Source organism: Rattus rattus, chromosome 8 (genome assembly GCF_011064425.1).
Source record: "Rattus rattus isolate New Zealand chromosome 8, Rrattus_CSIRO_v1, whole genome shotgun sequence".
NCBI classification, from domain to species: Eukaryota; Metazoa; Chordata; class Mammalia; order Rodentia; family Muridae; genus Rattus; species Rattus rattus.
In genome coordinates this window covers 32,430,538-32,449,221 of record NC_046161.1, presented here as the reverse complement: position 1 = coordinate 32,449,221, position 18,684 = coordinate 32,430,538, and the positions used below count along the sequence as shown (strand labels likewise).

Sequence of the window (18,684 nt, the reverse complement as noted above, 5' to 3'; positions counted from 1 at the left end):
CCAAAGTGAAAGCAACTTAAGCAGAACTTCCAGGAAGACCCGCCCCCTTTTAGGGACCAGCTATAAAGTTACACTTGTATGAGCGAAGGGATGGACTGAAAATTCTTAACGAAAAAGTGAATTTCTGCTTCTGCTTTGATAGGATGAAAAGTGTTTTGTTTAAAATATAGAGCAATTGCTCAATTTTTTTTTTTTTCCCCTCTGCATGGTCTACTCAGACACTTGGAGAAATTGAAGATAGTCAAAGGTACAGGATTTGTTTTTCAAGGTTGAATGCTGAAAATGTATTATCTAGAAATTATGTAACTATTGCGTTCCCGAACCTGGAACAAACACTTGAAGTACATATTTAACATACCAAAGCAGACCTGGCCTCCAGGTTGTCTGAATATCCCTCAGTTCCTACATGGCATACCTGACGCTTAACCCTGAACATTTCAGCCTGGGCTTCCCCTTCCCCAGAGACGCTTTGCTACATAATTCAGACATTATGACTCTCCCTCTCTTTTCTCTGCTTCTCCTTCTCTCTCTTCTCCCTCTCACCCTTTTCCTTTTTTTTCTGCATGCTTTCTAGTTTTCTCTCTTTCTCTTCATCCTTCCTTCCATCTCCCTCCCCATGGTGACTTTCCTGATCTCCTTTACAGCCAGGGAATTTGCCTGCCCAAGAACAGTTTCCCATTAACCCTGCATTTACATGTATTTTTAAACTGGCTTGAGTTGGATCCTTTCTTTGTTTGAGAAATAACACCATACAGCTCAGTAACGAGTTTGCTCACTAAGAGCATCCTCTCTGTTCTGCATCCAACTAATAGGAAAATTATTGAGCATTATAACGTATCATTGGCTTTAGTCTATATGTTGTACCTGGAGACAGAACACATGATGCTAAGAAATATTTTTCCTCCTAAACTTATCCCGCTAAAATGAACTTGTGTCTATAAAAGGATGATTAAATCTGTAACTACTGGGGCTGTTTTAAGTTATAATAGTTCAAAATGGGTATGAAGCTACCACAAACATATACAAATGTGCATTAAAGCGTAGTGTGAGCACAAATTTCCTTCTATGACTAATGGATATCTTTATATGCCTGACTGACTGTAAAAGAGAATGAGTCTGTTTGGGAATCATATCCTCTATAGTGTTTCTCCTCTCCACTCTAACTGTTCTCCACTGCCTGCAGTATCTGTGCGGCAAAGGCAGAAAGGCAGAGCTCTTTCTCTGAGCCAAGTGGATTTAAAGCCTAGGACTTGAAGTTGGCTGCAGAGCAGATGAAAGTGTTTGCTTGGAACTCAGTGCATGAAGGAGCACATCCAGGATGCTGGAGATCTACGAAATAAATATGTAAAATAAAAGTATACACGAAATTAATGGACTTTTGCCATTTTTAAGCATGAATGAATTTTATTTACAAGCTCATTTGTGCTATGTTTAAAGTGAAAGAAAAGTTGAGTCATTTCCTATCACACATTCAGTATAGTTAGCAATCAAGTATTTTATGGAGAAACATGATATTCACTCTTTGGCAATGTACCTGGCCGTGACTCAATTTAAATGGAACAGAACAATACACTGTGTTTCTTAATCATAAACATTTTCCAAGAAATGCATGAGCAATTTCTTCACAGAGACCTTGCAAAGCCTCAGATGCTGTGCATTGCATCCATTACCTCAGCACAGCGCTTGTTGCAACCGGGAGACAGAGAAACAAAAGCAAACAAAGCTAGCATTGGTACCATTGCTCATTGACAGTTTCATTTTTTATAAACAGTGGCACAGTCATATACAGTGGGAAATGCGGGAGTGTGATTACCAGCAGAGCTCCTTAACACAGCCCAGCAACATGGACCAGACTGATGTAATCCCTATCCTTCTATCTCGAACCGTTTGATTTGGTAGTTTGTATGTCGCACTTTTTGGAACTTTTTGCACTATGATTCCTTTTATCTCTTTTCCTGAGAAAATAATGTCTGAGTCTTTGTAGGAAAAATCCTACAATTAACTTTATCTGGCCGCTCTTTGGAAGCCTTCCTTTTGCCCTGGAGATCATTAAGCTCAGATAAGCACTGAGCTAGATGAGGTCATTACTCCTGGCATTTTCTTAAGGAGTCTGCCCCTGAGCAAATTCACAGTATAGGTGGTGGGGGAACAACTGACAACCTCTTACTGGCCAGAAGACTTGGCTACAGGTCAAGGTCTCCTTTCATTGTAGGCTTAAGAGCTCTTTGAAGATGTAGTCTAAAGATTGAGGACCTTACAGGGTACACACCTGGAATCTGAGAATTTAGCTTGACTTAGTAAACTTTTAGATTTGGCTGAAATAAACTTTTTGTACTTATAGCATAGATGATGAAACTGTAGTAAAGGAAGTTAGGTATTCGTATTTGCTGTTCATAAAAGACCAGTTGAGATATTTTCTGTTTGAAGGGAGTGCTTTCAAATAGCAAACATTTTCAACGTAAAAGCAATTTGTCATATAATAATTGTGCTTGCTTTATAGGAGATAACTTTAGATTCTTTAAATTGGAGTTCTAGGGTGTATAACTAGAATTGATCTATTTGTAAATTCTAATTGTGTCTGATATTGTAACTGACATGTAATGCAAAATCAAGCTTATAATCTGTACCACTTGGATCATCATTAGTCTGTCATTGCTCTGAGAAACTTGTATAACTAAGGAAGCACCTGGTTCCTAGCAAGTCAGAGCTACAGAAGAGGTCTTATTGATAGTCAGAGGTGTGAAATTACCCTGACCATCCCCAGACTCCTTCTCTCCTCAGGGAAGTACCCGCCTTCCCCTAGGAAGGCTAACCCCTCTGGCAAAACAGAAGGAGTAAATGTATGGTATGGTATAATATAGTAAACCAGTAGTTTAATCACTCATTACTGAAATTTCTTTTTGTAAATATATTCATTTTAGATTGCTTTTCACATAGAAAAATTAACTCTTCTATATTGTTTTCCTGTTAGTAAATGACAAGTAACTATCATAGTTAACTATCATAGTCTAGGCTAGCTATCTGTTCTAGTGGGAACGTAATCTTTTGGTGTGTAGGGAAGCAACTTTCTTTTTTTTTTTTTTTTATTAACTTGAATATTTCTTATACATTTCAGTATTATTCCCTTTCCGGTTTCCGGCAAACATCCCCTCCCCTCCCTTCCTTATGGGTGTTCCTCCCCTGACCCTCCCCCCCATTGCCGCCCCCCGCAACAGTCTAGTTCACTGGGGGTTCAGTATTAGCAGGATCCAGGGCTTCCTCTTCCTCTGAGGCTCTTACTAGTATATTCATTGCTACCTATGAGGTCAGAGTCCAGGGTCAGTCCATGTATAGTCTTTAGGTAGTGGCTTAGTCCCTGGAAGCTCTGGTTGCTTGGCATTGTTGTACATATGGGGTCTCGAGCCCCTTCAAGCTCTTCCAGTTCTTTCTCTGATTCCTTCAACGGGGGTCCTATTCTCAGTTCAGAGGTTTGCTGCTGACATTCGCCTCTGTATTTGCTGTATTCTGGCTGTGTCTCTCAGGAGCGATCTACACTTCTGCACTTCTTTGCTTCATCCATCTTGTCTAATTGGGTGGCTGTATATATATGGGCCACATGTGGGGCAGGCTCTGAATGGATGTTCCTTCAGTCTCTGTTTTAATCTTTGCCTCTCTCTTCCCTGCCAAGGGTATTCTTGTTCCCCTTTTAAAGAAGGAGTGAAGCATTCACATTTTGATCATCCGTCTTGAGTTTCATTTGTTCTAGATATCTAGGGTAATTCAGGCATTTGGGCTAATAGCCACTTATCAATGAGTGCATACCATGTATGTCTTTCTGTGATTGGGTTAGCTCACTCAGGATGATATTTTCCAGTTCCAACCATTTGCCTACAAATTTCATAAACTCGTTGTTTTTGATAGCTGAGTAATATTCATTGTGTAGATATACCACATTTTCTGTATCCATTCCTCTGTTGAAGGGCATCTGGGTTCTTTCCAGCTTCTGGCTATTATAAATAAGGCTGCGATGAACATAGTGGAGCACGTGTCTTTTTTATATGTTGGGGCATCTTTTGGGTATATGCCCAAGAGAGGGATAGCTGATCCTCAGGCAGTTTAATGTCCAATTTTCTGAGGAACCTCAGACTGATTTCCAGAATGGTTGTACCAGTCTGCAATCCCACAACAATGGAGGAGTGTTCCTTTTCCACATCCTCGCCAGCATTTTGCTGTCACCTGAGTTTTTGATCTTAGCCATTCTCACTGGTGTGAGGTGAAATCAGGGTTGTTTTGATTTGCATTTCCCTGATGACAAAGATGTTGAAACATTTCTTTAGGTGTTTCTCAGCCATTCGCATTCCTCAGCTGTGAATTCTTTGTTTAGCTCTGAACCCCATTTTTTTAATAGGGTTGTTTTGTCTCCCTGCAGTCTAACTTTTTTGAGTTCTTTGTATTTTTGATATAAGGCCTCTATCTGTTGTAGGATTGGTAAAGATCTTTTCCCAATCTGTTGGTTGCCGCTTTGTCCCAACCACAGTGTCCTTTGCCTTACAGAAGCTTTGCAGTTTTATGAGATCCCATTTGTCGATTCTTGATCTTAGAGCATACGCCATTGGTGTTTTGTTCAGGAAATTTTTTCCAGTGCCCATGTGTTCCAGATGGGGAAGCAACTTTCAAGTAGTAACTTTCCCTTCCAACTTTTCAGCCACTGGACTGTCAGATGGTGCTTTGGGAACAGAAAAGAGAAAACTTTGGTTTTACTGAAGGATCATAGTTCCTTTAAAGTGTGAGATGAGATAGATAATGATGTCCTTCTATTGTCTCCATTCTATGACTTTTCCTCTTGAAGGTAACAGCAACTGCATGAATTTTTTCTCTTGTTTTCTAGAAAGGCTTCTCTGATGCTTTATGGCCACATGTATTAGAGAACTCTTGCCATATCATCAGTGATGACTGAATTCTTTCTGATCCTGTATATTCAAAGGCTTCAAGAATGGCACTAAGGGGGCTAACACAGAGCTCTCCAAATAATGACTTGTGTTCTGTGTTGTGTTACATGTGTCCACAAGTATAAAATGATACTGCATACTCCTTACTACAGAGCATTAGCACCTAATCCTAAGCCTGGCTGCACCACATCTGTAATAGCAACAGTGCTATTACCAATAACATGAAGCAGTGTTGGCATTGCCAGTAGCTTGCCCTGGAATACACAAGGGAATCATCTAACTACAATATCAGAACTTGTAATGAAAGACAGACTCTCCCTCTTTAAAATGTAGACTACTAATTTCTACAAACTAAAAACTTCTGCTCATTATATTCCTTTTACCATTGACAATATCCATATTTGTGTACCTATTAACATTCAATATTTTATGTTACGTGAAGTATGTATGACTTATCAAATGCCCGTTAACACATGTAATCAAAACTTTGGAATGATTAAAAAGCATAACAAAGTATGTCCTTTCAGGAAATATTTTGTAATTGTATCTAGAATATAATATTTTAATTTAGCATTTCATATATGCACACAAATACCATTAAGTGTGATTAAATAAGTATAAAATGTAAAATAGTATGCACAATATTTTAATAACTAGAAAAGGCTTCCATCATGTTGGATGGAGAAGTCTTTAGAATCTTAACAGTTCTGAGCTCCTTTATGTAGTCCTGTCTTTATTCCAGAAGCTCCTCGTAGAAAAGTCATCTTGACTCCGCCCACTCCAGCATTTTAGGAAGAAATGCAAATGTTTAGTTGTTATATATGTCCCACAACACATGGTTATAGTCAGGTCCAACACTACGTCATCATATGGACTGTAGTAATAATGCCGCTTTTCATGGTTAAATGTGCCTTAAAACTGTGTATTGGATCACATGCCTAATTCCATGACTTGGTCCTTATTAATGAAAAATATGTATCCTAATTCATTCTGTTATTATGGATTTGATTTTTAAAATTTAATGGGTAGATTTCATCAATTTGAAAAATAGTCTTCACAAAGTAATCACCCCAACCAACAATTTAAAATAACCCAAAGCGTATTAATTGAAAATTTTATTGCAACTCTTTTCACAAAATTTTGTCAACAAATACTAATTAAAGCATTAAGTATAATTTACTTTAAAAGATACTGTGAAAGTGCTTCCCAATGTTATTTTCCCATTTTTAAAGTGTTAAACTAACCTCCATAGTCTTGTTAGGTAAGTCCCATGGTTCCATAGTAATATATCTTGCCATTTGCAATGACATGGATAGACCTCAATAGACATGAGAGGTTCGATAGACATATTATGCTCAATCAAATAAATCTGCCTTTAAAGGACAATAACTTCATTGTGCTCTCATATGACATGTCTGTAATAGTAAATCTTATGGAGGAAAAAAATAGATTGACTCCAAGCTGAGGGAGTAGGAAATATGCAGTGCTTCCATGAATATATAGCTATAAAGAGAATATGAATATAGTCTTGGTGTCAGTTGTATTACTTCGTACCTATGGTTAAGAATATGGTGTGCTATAGGGAAAGAATTTCCTTATCACAAATAAATAAGAAAGCCGACAAAAAAAAAAGGAAAATAATACGAGATACAACAGACTATGTAGAGGGTGGATAAGTTCATTATTCTAATTGCTACCATTTATCAGAAGAAAAACCATTTAGGTAAATGACCTGAGGTCTTTCTGTGTTATATCTGTCTTCTACACACACTGATTAACATAAACCACTGGATTCATAGGTACTACAATTTTTTCTTTTTCTCTTTTTTCTTTTTTTTTTACATCTTATTCTTATTTTAATTGGATATTTTGTTTATTTACATTTCAAATGTTATCCTCCTTCTAGGTTCCCTCTTCCCACTCCTCTTTCCCCTACTTCTATGAGGATGCTCCCCCTCCCACCTACACATTCCCACCTCACTGTCCTAGCATTTCCCTACACTGGGGAATCAAGCCTTCAACAGAACCAAGGGCTTCTCCTCTTATTGATGCCAAACAATGCCATATGCTGGAGCCATAGATCCCTCCATGTGTGCTTTTTGATTGGTAGCTTAGTCCCTGGGAGCTCTGGTTGGTTGATACTGCTGTTCTTCCTATGGGATTGCAAACCCCTTCTGCTCCTTCAGTCCTTTCTCTAACTCCTCCATTGGGATATTCCTGCTCAGTCTGATGGTTAGTTGCAAGCATTCTCATCTGTATTGTTAAGGTTCTGGCAGAGACTCAGGAGACATTCATATCAGTTTGCTGTCAGTAAGCACTTCTCCACATGAGCAATAGTGACTGGGTTTGGTGGCTGCATATGTGATAGATCCCCAGATGTGACAGTCTCTGGATGGCCTTTCCTTCAGTTTCTGCTCCACTCTTTGTCCCTGTATTTACACCTTTAGACAGGAATGATTCTGGGTTAAATTTTTGAGAAGGGTAGGTGGCCCCACCCACATTACTACAATACTAATATATTTATTTCATTAATGTACAGTGTTAGAGCTTGGCTACTGCAAACCTTGTTTGATCTTATCTATTTCTTTGTTACACACTCAAACATTTAGTTTCAGAATTTTATGGTTATTGTCATGTTACCATGATACAATCATGTTGAGCAGGAGGCATGTATGCATTTTCACCTTCTATAGAGACATGTTTTCAATCATGTATCAATAATTTATATGTATGTTTATAATAAGCTAAATGTGGTTAATACAGATATTTTATGTTCTAAGTTTCTCCCTTGTCATTTACTTCATAAATCGCATTGCTCATCTTTAACTCTACAATTCAAAAAACTATTTACAGTCTTCCATTTTGCTTTATTTTCTTGGTGCATTTCTAGTCTCTTATTTTACTGTATTCAGAATTTCCATTATATACCAATATGGAAAGCAACTGCAGGAGTAATTTATTACCTATTATGAAATATTTATGAAAGTTCATTGTGTAATTTTTCTGAATCACCACTTATTTATAAATTTACTTAAGTCAACATGTACCCCAGACCACTAATTGAGATCCTTTAAAATGTTGAAAACAGTAAACAGACATGAAAGCAACCACATTTAATAACAATTACAAATCATTATTTCACAATGCCTTAAATAAGCTGAAATGCATTGACATGGCTTTAAATGTTTTATTAATTATTTTTAGCTTGAAAGTCAGTGACATACATGCTTCATACAAACATGTCCACCAGGGCATAATTTCTAGACTTATCCTAAAGATAACGACTATTTCAAAACAGCAAGAACCATATACCAGGGGGATAAGAGTGTCACATGAGGAATGGAAGATAAAATTTTAATTGCTCTTAGCTTCCCCCATCACTCTATGCAGTTTATACCAATAATAAAGTCTTGAGAGAATATATATACATATATATATGCCATATACATGAATATATATATTTATTTATGACACATCTTTTTTTATCATCAAAACTGCCTTAACTTTATTCTACTGATTTGAGAAATTCGAACATGAATCATGGCACTTGATTCTCAATATGTGATCTACTTGGAACTTGAGATCTGTATCTTGGTCCTCTGAGTAAAAGAGATTGGGGGGGGGTTTATTTGAACTATCATTACCTACTACAGAACTACTTCACGAGAAGGTCACTGGCCCTAAAGCTCACAGAGAACTGGGAGAGAAGTTCCTCAGTAAAGAAAAGGTGAGCAACTTGATTCAGTTTCTCCTAGTACCACTCCATCTTGGAATGTGACAATCTGAGATCCAGTCTCTAGACAATTTAGGAAAGTAGCTGAAAAGATCATTCATATTTTGAAGAGATGTATAAGAAGTCAAGAAAAGAATTATGTTTAGACCTAATATGTTTCATGTATGCTTAATAGATGATTGTGACGCTAACACAAATTGTGTCTAATTGATTTTCCTATTTTCCCTGAGGCAAAATAATGCATTCATTTTTCCATCTGTATTACAGGTCAGGCAGATACTGACCAGTATCTTTAGGTAGAGTATAAATAGCTTTAATATAAATACTCAATTTTCCTGACTAAGTTTACTTTATAATACTCTATTTATGTCACACCTTCAATTTAGCACAAGTCATAGAGGAACTCCTTACCTATCTCTTCCATCTTTTAGACATCTTATTTGTTTTAATTAAACATTGATATCCTTGGGATGTTTTGATGATTGATATAGATACATAATATTGAACATGAGAACAATTTATTTAATATTTAAATCTGAATGCTATTCAATCAAGCAATCTATCTTCCTTTTCCTTTCAAGACTGAAATAGTCCAATGACTGGCAGCTTTATCTATGCCTTTCTCTATACTCAACACCTGAAACATCATTTCAGTATATCACCATTGAATGTTTATTAGTGTCACATTCATATACAAAGAATATCTTCTTTGTACAGTTATCTTCCAGAAAGTATAGGTTATTATTTTTATAACTATTGTAATATTTACATATGATTATTAGCTAACTTATTGATAGACTTTTTCAAGACAAGCTTCTAAGTCAAAGACTAATTTTAATTGCTCTCTCTGTTCACACAACTATGAGATATGTTTCTCTGCTTGCATATGCAAATGTAACTGTGAAATACTCATGAGATGATTATAAAGTTTAAGCAAAGGTTTTGTTAAAGTAATACAGAACTATTTAAATAATTTATTGACGAACTATTAAAAGCCAATAAACACTTTAAGTTTAGATATGGTTTAGTGATTTCATGGTTATGTTCATGTGACATTACTAATATTTTTTTAAAAGGAACAAAATTTTGTTTCATTCTCCAAAGGAAATTTTATAGGAGAAATCAACACAGACAAATTTGGAATACAATATACAAATTTAACTGAATCAGTCACAAAAAGTAAAGCACTGAGTTTATGAGATCATGTTAGACTTCAGGGCAATTAATCAGTTGGGATAGGTCAGACACCCCCCATGGCTAATGCCATGTCTAAAGTGTCGTAATAAGTTTTGGTGGAGCTTGTGTTCTAAGAACCTTTATTTTCTAGCACATCCTGATCAGCGGTTGAGAACAAAGAAAATTAGTCAGTTGGCCAGAAAAAACAGTGGAAACTATGAAAGCACATGTGTTAGTATGAGTCTTGATTTGTTTTGTACTCGAATGATAAAATACTAAATATTCAATGGTTAGTGACCAAAAGTGAATTTGGTTCAAGTCTGTAGCTGCTGGAAAGTTGAAAGTACAGTAGTCTCCTTTGGCCTGGTGCATAACTGATGACTGTGTTTTATGACTCTTCTCAAGTAAAAGATACAGAAGAAAGGCTCTAGATTATATGTCTACCTTCTCTCTAACTCCTACTGCATTGAGAATAGTTATTTTAATTTTTTTTAAATTTTGCATTAGAGGAAGAAATACAAGTGATAGTATGAATTAATGACTGAACACAACAGTGGACTGTAGAACAGAGAAAAGACCCAATGTTGAGAAACCTGAATATTTGGTATAAATTACAAGATACACACAAGGTTGACATAGACGGGAAGGGATTCCAGGCAGGTAGAAAGGTACAAGAATGTGCTGAAATCTTTCTTTTGGTCAGGCTATTCGATTGCTCTAATGAGGTGTTAGCTTTTTAAAAACATATTCTATAGTGTGGCATATTATAAAGTTTGCATTCTCTAATGTAATTCAGTGTTTTAATGAATCTATTAAATTACACATTCCTCATCATGTTCTATTGTAGAATGTTTTCATCTCCATCCTCAATAAAACTCTATGAGCAGTGACATTGGTACTTCCCTTTCTATCCTACAGTTCCTTGAAGACATCAAGCTTCTTTCTGTCTGTATTACTGGCCTATTCTTGATACTTTAAAACATGGTCCCTGACAACGTATTGCCTTGCATTCTTGGTTCCTTTCACTTACAATGTTTCAAACTCTTCAAAGACATGATCTATTCAGGAATGTTAAGTCTCTTTATTGCAGAACAGTATTCCATTTTATGGAAAAAGTATACCTTACCTGTACATTCATCAGTGGATGAACATCTGTTTTTTTTTCCAAATTTATGATATCATGAGTACTTATACTTAATCATTAGTGTACAGATTTTTATAAGAATGTATGTTTTAAATTCTTGTGGGTATTTCACTAGATTGCAATTTCTGGGATATATAACACCATAATTTATATTTTGAAATGTTTCAAATTGTTTTCCAGTCAGTAATATTTTAAAATACCACCAAAAACATATGAAGATTCTAATTTGTTTAGATCCTTATAATACTTTCAGCTTTAATTGCAATCATCCTGATCAATGTAAAATATTATTTCACTGTAGATTTTATTTGAAATTTCTTAATAATGAATGATTAAGAATAGTGTTTCCAGTGCTTATTGGTTAAGTGTACATCTCTAATAGAAGAATAGCTATTCCCAGCTTTTGGACATTACAAATTGAATCATTTGACCTTTTTATTGTCAAACTACACTAGGTTTAATGTGCACTACCTAAAAACTTTTCCCATATCTTAATCTTTTTTCCATGCTGTATGCAATGTTTTCAGACTTTATGTAATATTCACTTTACTAATTTTGTATGACAACCCCTGATTTTAGCACCTTATCAAGAAAAGAGTAGCAATTTCAAATTGGTAAAATTTTAGTCATTCTTCCTGCAATGTTAATATACCTTTACCTTCTATGTTTACTATCAATGGACCATTTTGAATTAGCTTGAATGAATGACTGGAGAGTTATATATTAACGATGATTACCTCATATCATGTAATTTTAAAGTAATTCTACACTGCCTTATTATAAAGCCATTGCACACAAACTTTTTAGATGTAAGCTTGATTCTGGGATGTCAAATGTGTTACATTGATTGTCACATTTATACATATAACAGCCCTATACTATGCAAACTATTGGAGTACCACAGTGAGACTCAAGACAGGAGGGTGGACAAGGTCTTCATTCTGCCCTTTCAGGTTAGTTCTCATTTGCTTGGATCACATAATATTCATTGAATAAAAATTGATGGGGGTATAATAATTCATGCACAAGCAAATTTAAAAGAAAATCAGGAAGGTGATAGTGGTATAACTGAGTTTGAGATTGGTCATGAAAGTATGTTCATTATCATAATGATTTTCATTGACTCATGATGATGGATGCCTTTCTTTTTCTGCATGTCTTCAATTCCTTTCCATAGAAATTTACAATTCTAACTGCCATGTCTAATATTTCCCCTATTTGATGTCCATATAAACAAATTGTAATTTTATGTTTTAGTGGATTTAATAGTTTTTGAGTTTGACTTTAACCTTCTGTTCTAAAATTACAGAGCATTTAAATGTTTCTTCAAATTCCTTCATATTTTAATTGAAAATTTCTATTTTATTGAAATTTTATTTATTTATTTTCACTGAATATTTTTTATTCGTATTTCAAATGTTATCATCACCTTTCCAAGTTTCCTGTCCGTAAACCCCCTATCCCACTCCCCTTGCCCCTTCTTCCTTGAGGGTGTTCTGCTATGAATTCACCCACCTCTTCCCGCCTCCCTGCCATGACATTCCCTTACATTGGTGGGTAGAGCCTTGGCAGGACCAAGGGCTGCTCCTCTCATTGGTGACCAACAAGGCCATCCTCTGCTACATATGCAGTTGGAGCCATGGGTCTGTTCATGTGGATGCTTTGAGTGGTGGTTTGGTAGTGGAAGCTCTGGTTGGTTGGTATTGCTGTTCTTATGGGGTTGCAAACCCCTCCAGCTCCTTCAATCCTTTCTCTAACTCCTCCAATGAGGACTTCGTTCTTTGTTCAATGATTGGCTGTCAGCGTTCGCCTCTGCATTTGTCATGCTCTGGCAGAGCCTCTCAGGAAATAGCTATATCAGGCTCCTGTGAGCATGCACTTCTTGGCATCAGCAATATTTTCTGGGTTTGGTGACTGTATGTATAGGGGCTGGGTTTCCAGGTGGGGCAGTCTCTTGATGGCCCTTCCTTCAGTCTCTGCTCCAAACTTTGTCTCCATATCTCCTTCTATGAATATTTTTGTTTCCCCTTCTAAAAAAAAAAAACTGAAGCATCTGCACTTTGGTCGTCCTTCTTGAGCTTCATGTGGTCTGTGTATTTTATCATTGGTTAAACCGAGCTTTTGGGTTTATATCCACTTATCAGTGAGTGCATATCATGTGTGTTTTTATGATTGGATTACCTCACTCAGGATGATATTTTCTAGTTCCTACACAGAATATTATATTATTAAGATCCTGAAATAGTGTCATTTTTTCTTTACAATTAAAGGAACTTTATTTTCAATGTCTTATTTACATTCTTGATCTAGAATCTACACTAAAACATTGAATAAATATGTCAAAATTGCTTCATTTATTAATTCATGGTGAAAGTTTTCCACAGATATTGTTTGGGAGGTCCTGGATGATGCTGATATTTTCATATAAAGCAATATTTACAAGATAGGCATGGGGTGTTATAAAACTCCACGATATTTATTTTATCTGTTTGTTGAATGTTCAGGGAACACAAATAAACCTAGACATGTTAGATATGTATTTGTATGACATATGTTAATGTCTTGAACTGTTAGCATATATGAAGGGCTGTTGAAACAGGAAAAAAAAAGCAGAAAAGCTTGAATTCAATGTTCCACATCAAGAGCAGAGAGATAAACATTTTTTCTTACTTTCTACAGGAAACATCCAGGTGCCAATGGCAGATAGCAATCTCTCCACAGTGACTGAGTTCATCCTCGCTGGGTTAACAGACAAACCAGAGCTGCAGCTGCCCCTGTTCCTCCTCTTCCTTGGGATCTATCTGTTTACAGTACTGGGGAACCTGGGCATGATCATCCTGATCCTTCTCAGCTCTCATCTGCACACACCCATGTACTTCTTCCTCAGCAGTCTGTCCTTCATTGACCTCTGTTACTCCACTGTTATTACCCCCAAGATGCTGGTGAACTTTGTGGCAAAGAAGAATATCATCTCCTATCAGGAATGTATGACTCAGCTCTATTTCTTCCTTGCTTTTGTTATCTCTGAGTGTCATATGTTGGCTGCAATGGCGTATGACCGCTATGTTGCATTTGCAATCCCTTGCTCTACAATGTCACTATGTCATACCAAGTGTGTTCCTGGATGGTAGGTGGGGTCTATGCCATGGGCTACATTGGTGCAGCAGTTCATACTCTCTGCATGCTAAGAGTGGTTTTCTGTAAGGCTAATATAATAAACCATTACTTCTGTGATCTGTTCCCATTGATGGAGCTTGCCTGCTCCAGCACTTACGTCAATGAGGTAGTACTCCTGTGTCTCAGTGCTTTCAATATCTTTATTCCAACCCTGACCATCCTGGGTTCTTATGTCTTCATCATCACTAGCATCCTCCGTATCAAATCCACCGAGGGCAGATTCAAAGCCTTCAGCACATGCAGCTCCCACTTCTGTGCAGTTTCTGTCTTCTTTGGTTCCCTGGCATTCATGTACCTACAGCCCTTCTCCGTCAGCTCCAAAGACAAAGGCAAAGTGTCTTCTGTGTTTTACACTACTGTTGTGCCCATGCTGAATCCCATGATCTACAGCCTGAGGAACAGGGATGTCAAACTAGCTCTAAATAAGTTATTTCAAAAGAAGTTTCATGTGTAGAGAAATATTTACCTTCAAAAACACACAAATTGTATCCAATAAATTTTATTTTCTCTCCGTATCCAATTAAGCTCCAAACAGGCAAGTTTAATTCAGTGTCAAATACTACCATCCACAGAAAGTCTCAGTGTACGTTAGTAGAATACACTTTTCACGTCTTCTCCTGAAGACTTCAGCAACAGCAGCCTCAATAGCATGAGTTTTCTAGTCCATGCTTGGGATAGATTCTACATTGCCTTAGAGACTCTGGACTTCATGATCCTGGTGAGCTTCAATACCCTTAAACATGCTCAGTTAAGTAAATAAGCATGTAAATTTAAGTAACACATGGTACCCCTGCTCACAGAACATTGGTGGCTTTGTCTTCAACTATATGGCAAAATGCCTCTTTGCTGTGTCTCTACTTCATTCAGTGATATCAAAAATAGAAACAAGAAGAAAACATCTTTTTTTTTAAAAAATCAGAATAAAGGTCGTTGATTTTCTTTAACCCTTGTCTTTTCTTTATCTTATGTGTTTTCTTGCTTCAAAAATCTTGATATATGTACTTCCATTGCAATTGCTTCTTAACATTTCATGGCATGTGGGTCACTTACTATATATATATATATATATATATATATATATATATATATGTTTTAATAATAGTTTTAATAATTGAAGAAAACATAAATTGGACAGAAACTTCCAAGTAGAAAACTATGAGTACTTGAATTCAATTTCATCTAGAACAATTTCAACTTAGTGTCTGTCAGATCGTAATGAACTCTTGTCTCTAGAAATTATAAGAATATACTCACAGTAGTAGAAAATGATCACATATATTTTGCATTGAGTTTGCCTCAGGAGACAGGAAATTATCATTTTCCTATTTCAAGCCACACTTTTTCTAGGCATGTGTGGTAGTTTCACAGGAATGGCCACATAGGCTTATGTGTGAACACTTAACCAATAGGGAGTGGTACAATTAGGAGGTGTAGCCTTGTTGGAGGACGTATGCTGTTGAAAGGATGGACTTCAAGGTGCCCCTTGATTAAGATATGCTCAATGTGGCATATATCCAACTACTTGTGAGACAAGATGGAGACCTCTCATCTCCTCAAGCACCACACCTGCCTGCATGCAGCCATGTTTCCCACCATGATGATAATGGACTAAACCCCTGAAACTGTAAGCCAGCCCCAGTTAACTTATAACTGTTTTTCCTTATAAGAGTTGCCATGCTCGTGGTGTCTTTTAGGAGCAAAAGAAGAAACCTAAGATGGCATGCTTAATGATAATCTTAATTTTGATGTTCAAACAAAATAAAATTATTATCTGTTTTTGTCTCCTTCTAGCACAGGAAGACTGCATACTTGATTTGAATTATTAGCCATGTAGATATTATGTGTAACTAACTTTTATGTAAAAATGTAATTTTCATAGATAATTTCTCTTTATAAATTTCTGTTTTAGAATACACCCTCAAAGTGACACAATTTACCAGGTGTTATTTATCTTGTTTTACTGATTGTCGGTAACTTGCTTGGTTTTTTTTTTTCAATAAACAACTTTAATTTCTTTTTCTCCTCAGTTTCAAAGCATATCATTTTGATATACTCAACAAAGTGTGTTTGCTGTGTATTTTTCTCATTTAATAAAAAATATTACTTTTTAGTATTTTTAGGAAAAGTTACTTAAAATTAACATACTGACTGATTACACACACACACACACACAGGCACACACACACACACACACACACGTGTAACTTATTTACCATCCAGTCATCATCCCCCTCTTAGTCCCCCCTCCCAGAGTTATTCCTCCTCTCTGTCTCTGAGATGATGGATGCTTCCCCACCACTAGGCCTCCCCCTCCCTGGGGTCTCAAGTATCTCAGGGATTAGGCAAATCTTCTCCCAGATTCTGTGCATTGGTTGGGTGTAAGTATCTGCATCTGACTCTTTCAGCAGCTGGTTGAGCTTCTCAGAGGATAGCCATGCTAGGCTACTCTCTGCAAGCACATGATAGCCCCAGTAATAGTGTCAGACCTTGGTGTCTCCCCATGAAGTGGATCCCCCAAATTAGGCCAGTTACTAGACTTCCTTTTTCTTGGTCTCTTCTCCAATGTGTCCTTGCAGTTCTTTCGACAGGAACACTATTGGGTCAGAAATTTTGGCTGTCAGTTGGTAACATCATCCCTCCTCTTGATGACCTGTCTACAGGAGTGGTCCCTTCAAGTTTTTTCCCTACTGTTGGGCATTTTATGTAAGTTACTCCCATTGAGTCTGAGAGTATCTCAGCTCCCAGGCGTCTGGTACCTTCTAGAGGGTTTCTCCAGCTCCCACCTTCTGAGGCTGCATATTTCCATTCATTCTGCTGGCCCTCTCGGCTTCTCTCCTACACCCCCCAATACCTGATTCTGTTCTCTTCTTACTCCCCACTTCCCTTTCCTATCCAAATCCTTCCCTCCTTCCCTCCCTCCCTCCCTCCCTTCCTCCCTTCCTCCCTCTGTCTCTCATGATGATTTTCCTTCCTCTGTTGTTAAGTGGGATTGAAGCACCCTCACTTGGCCTTTCTGCTTATTAAACTTCACAAATTCTGTGGGCTGTATCCAAGTTATTCAGTAATTTTTGGCTAATATCTACATATTAGTGAGTACATACCATGTGTGTCCCTTTGGATTTGGGTTGCAAATCTTAGGATGATATAGTCTGGTTCCATTCATTTGCCTGCAAAACTCATGATGTCCTCATTCTTAACAGCTGAATAGTATTCCATTGTATAAATGAACCACATTTTCTGTATCCAATATTCATCTAAGGGTCATCTTAATTCTTTCCATCTTCTGGGTATTGCAAATAAGACTGCTATAAACATTGTGGAGCACTTGCCTATGGTGGGGCATTTTGGAGTATATGGCCAAGAATGGTATTTCTGGATCTTCAATAGAACTATTTCCAATTCTCTGAGGAACCACCAGTTTTATTTTGAGAGTGGTTGTACCAGCTTGTACTTCTACCAGCAGTGGAGGAATGTGCCTCTTTCTCCATATCCTAGCCAGTATATGCTGTCAGCTGAGGTCTTTAGTACAAGGTACACTCTCAACATTGTTTTGATTTGCATTTACCAATAACTAAGGACTTTAAACATTTCTATAAGTGCTTCTCAGCCATTCAAGATTCCTCTGTTGTGAATTCTCTTTTTAGCACTGTACCGCATGTTGAAATTGGGCTATTGGTTTTTTTGGAAACTAGCTTCTTGAATTCTTCAGATATTATGTGTGTGTGTATATATATATATATATATATATATATATATATATATATATATATGCGCCCTCTATTGGATGCGGGGTTAGTGAAGGTTTTTCTATGTTATTGACTGTGTCCTTTTGCTTACAAAAGCTCTGCCATCTCAAAAGATCGCATTTATCAATTCTTGATCTTAGAGCCTGAGCCATTTGAGTCCTGTTTAGGAAATTTCTCCCTGTGCCAATAAGTTTGAGCCTCTTCCCCACTTTGACTTCTATTAGATTCAGAGTGTCCGGTTTTTTTTTTTTTTTCTTTTTTTTTATTAACTTGAGTATTTATGTACATTTTTAGTGTTATCCCTTTCCTGCTCGGCAAACATCCCTTCCCTCCCTCCTTCCTGCAGGGTGTTCTCCCCACCCTCCCCATTGCCGCCCCCTCCCCGACAGTCTAGTTCACTGTGGGTTCAGTCTTAGCAGGACCCAGGGCTTCCCCTTCCACTGGTGCCCTTACTAGGATATTCATTACTACCTATGAGGTCAGAGTCCAGGGTCAGTCCATGTATAGTCCTTAGGTAGTGGCTTAGTCCCTGGAAGCTCTGGTTGCTTGGCATTGTTGTACATATGGGGTCTCAAGCCCCGTCAAGCTCTTCCAGTTCTTTCTCTGATTCCGTCAGCGGGGGTCCCGTTCTCAGTTCAGTGGTTTGCTGCTGGCATTCGCCTCTGTATTTGCTGTATTCTGGCTGTGTCTCTCAGGATCGATCTACATCCGGCTCCTGTCGGTCTGCACTTCTTTGCTTCATCCATCTTGTCTAATTGGGTGGCTGTATATGTATGGGCC

The 18,684-nt window shown here is 37.2% G+C and overlaps 1 protein-coding gene across 1 annotated transcript; it reads left to right on the top strand.

Moving 5' to 3' along the window:
* Positions 1-13,677: 13,677 nt before the first annotated feature.
* Positions 13,678-14,612, top strand: LOC116907029 (olfactory receptor 150-like). Its single transcript, XM_032909971.1, is given in 2 exon segments — positions 13,678-14,053; positions 14,056-14,612. Coding segments are annotated over 2 exon segments (933 nt in total).
* The last annotated feature ends 4,072 nt before the right edge of the window (positions 14,613-18,684 follow it).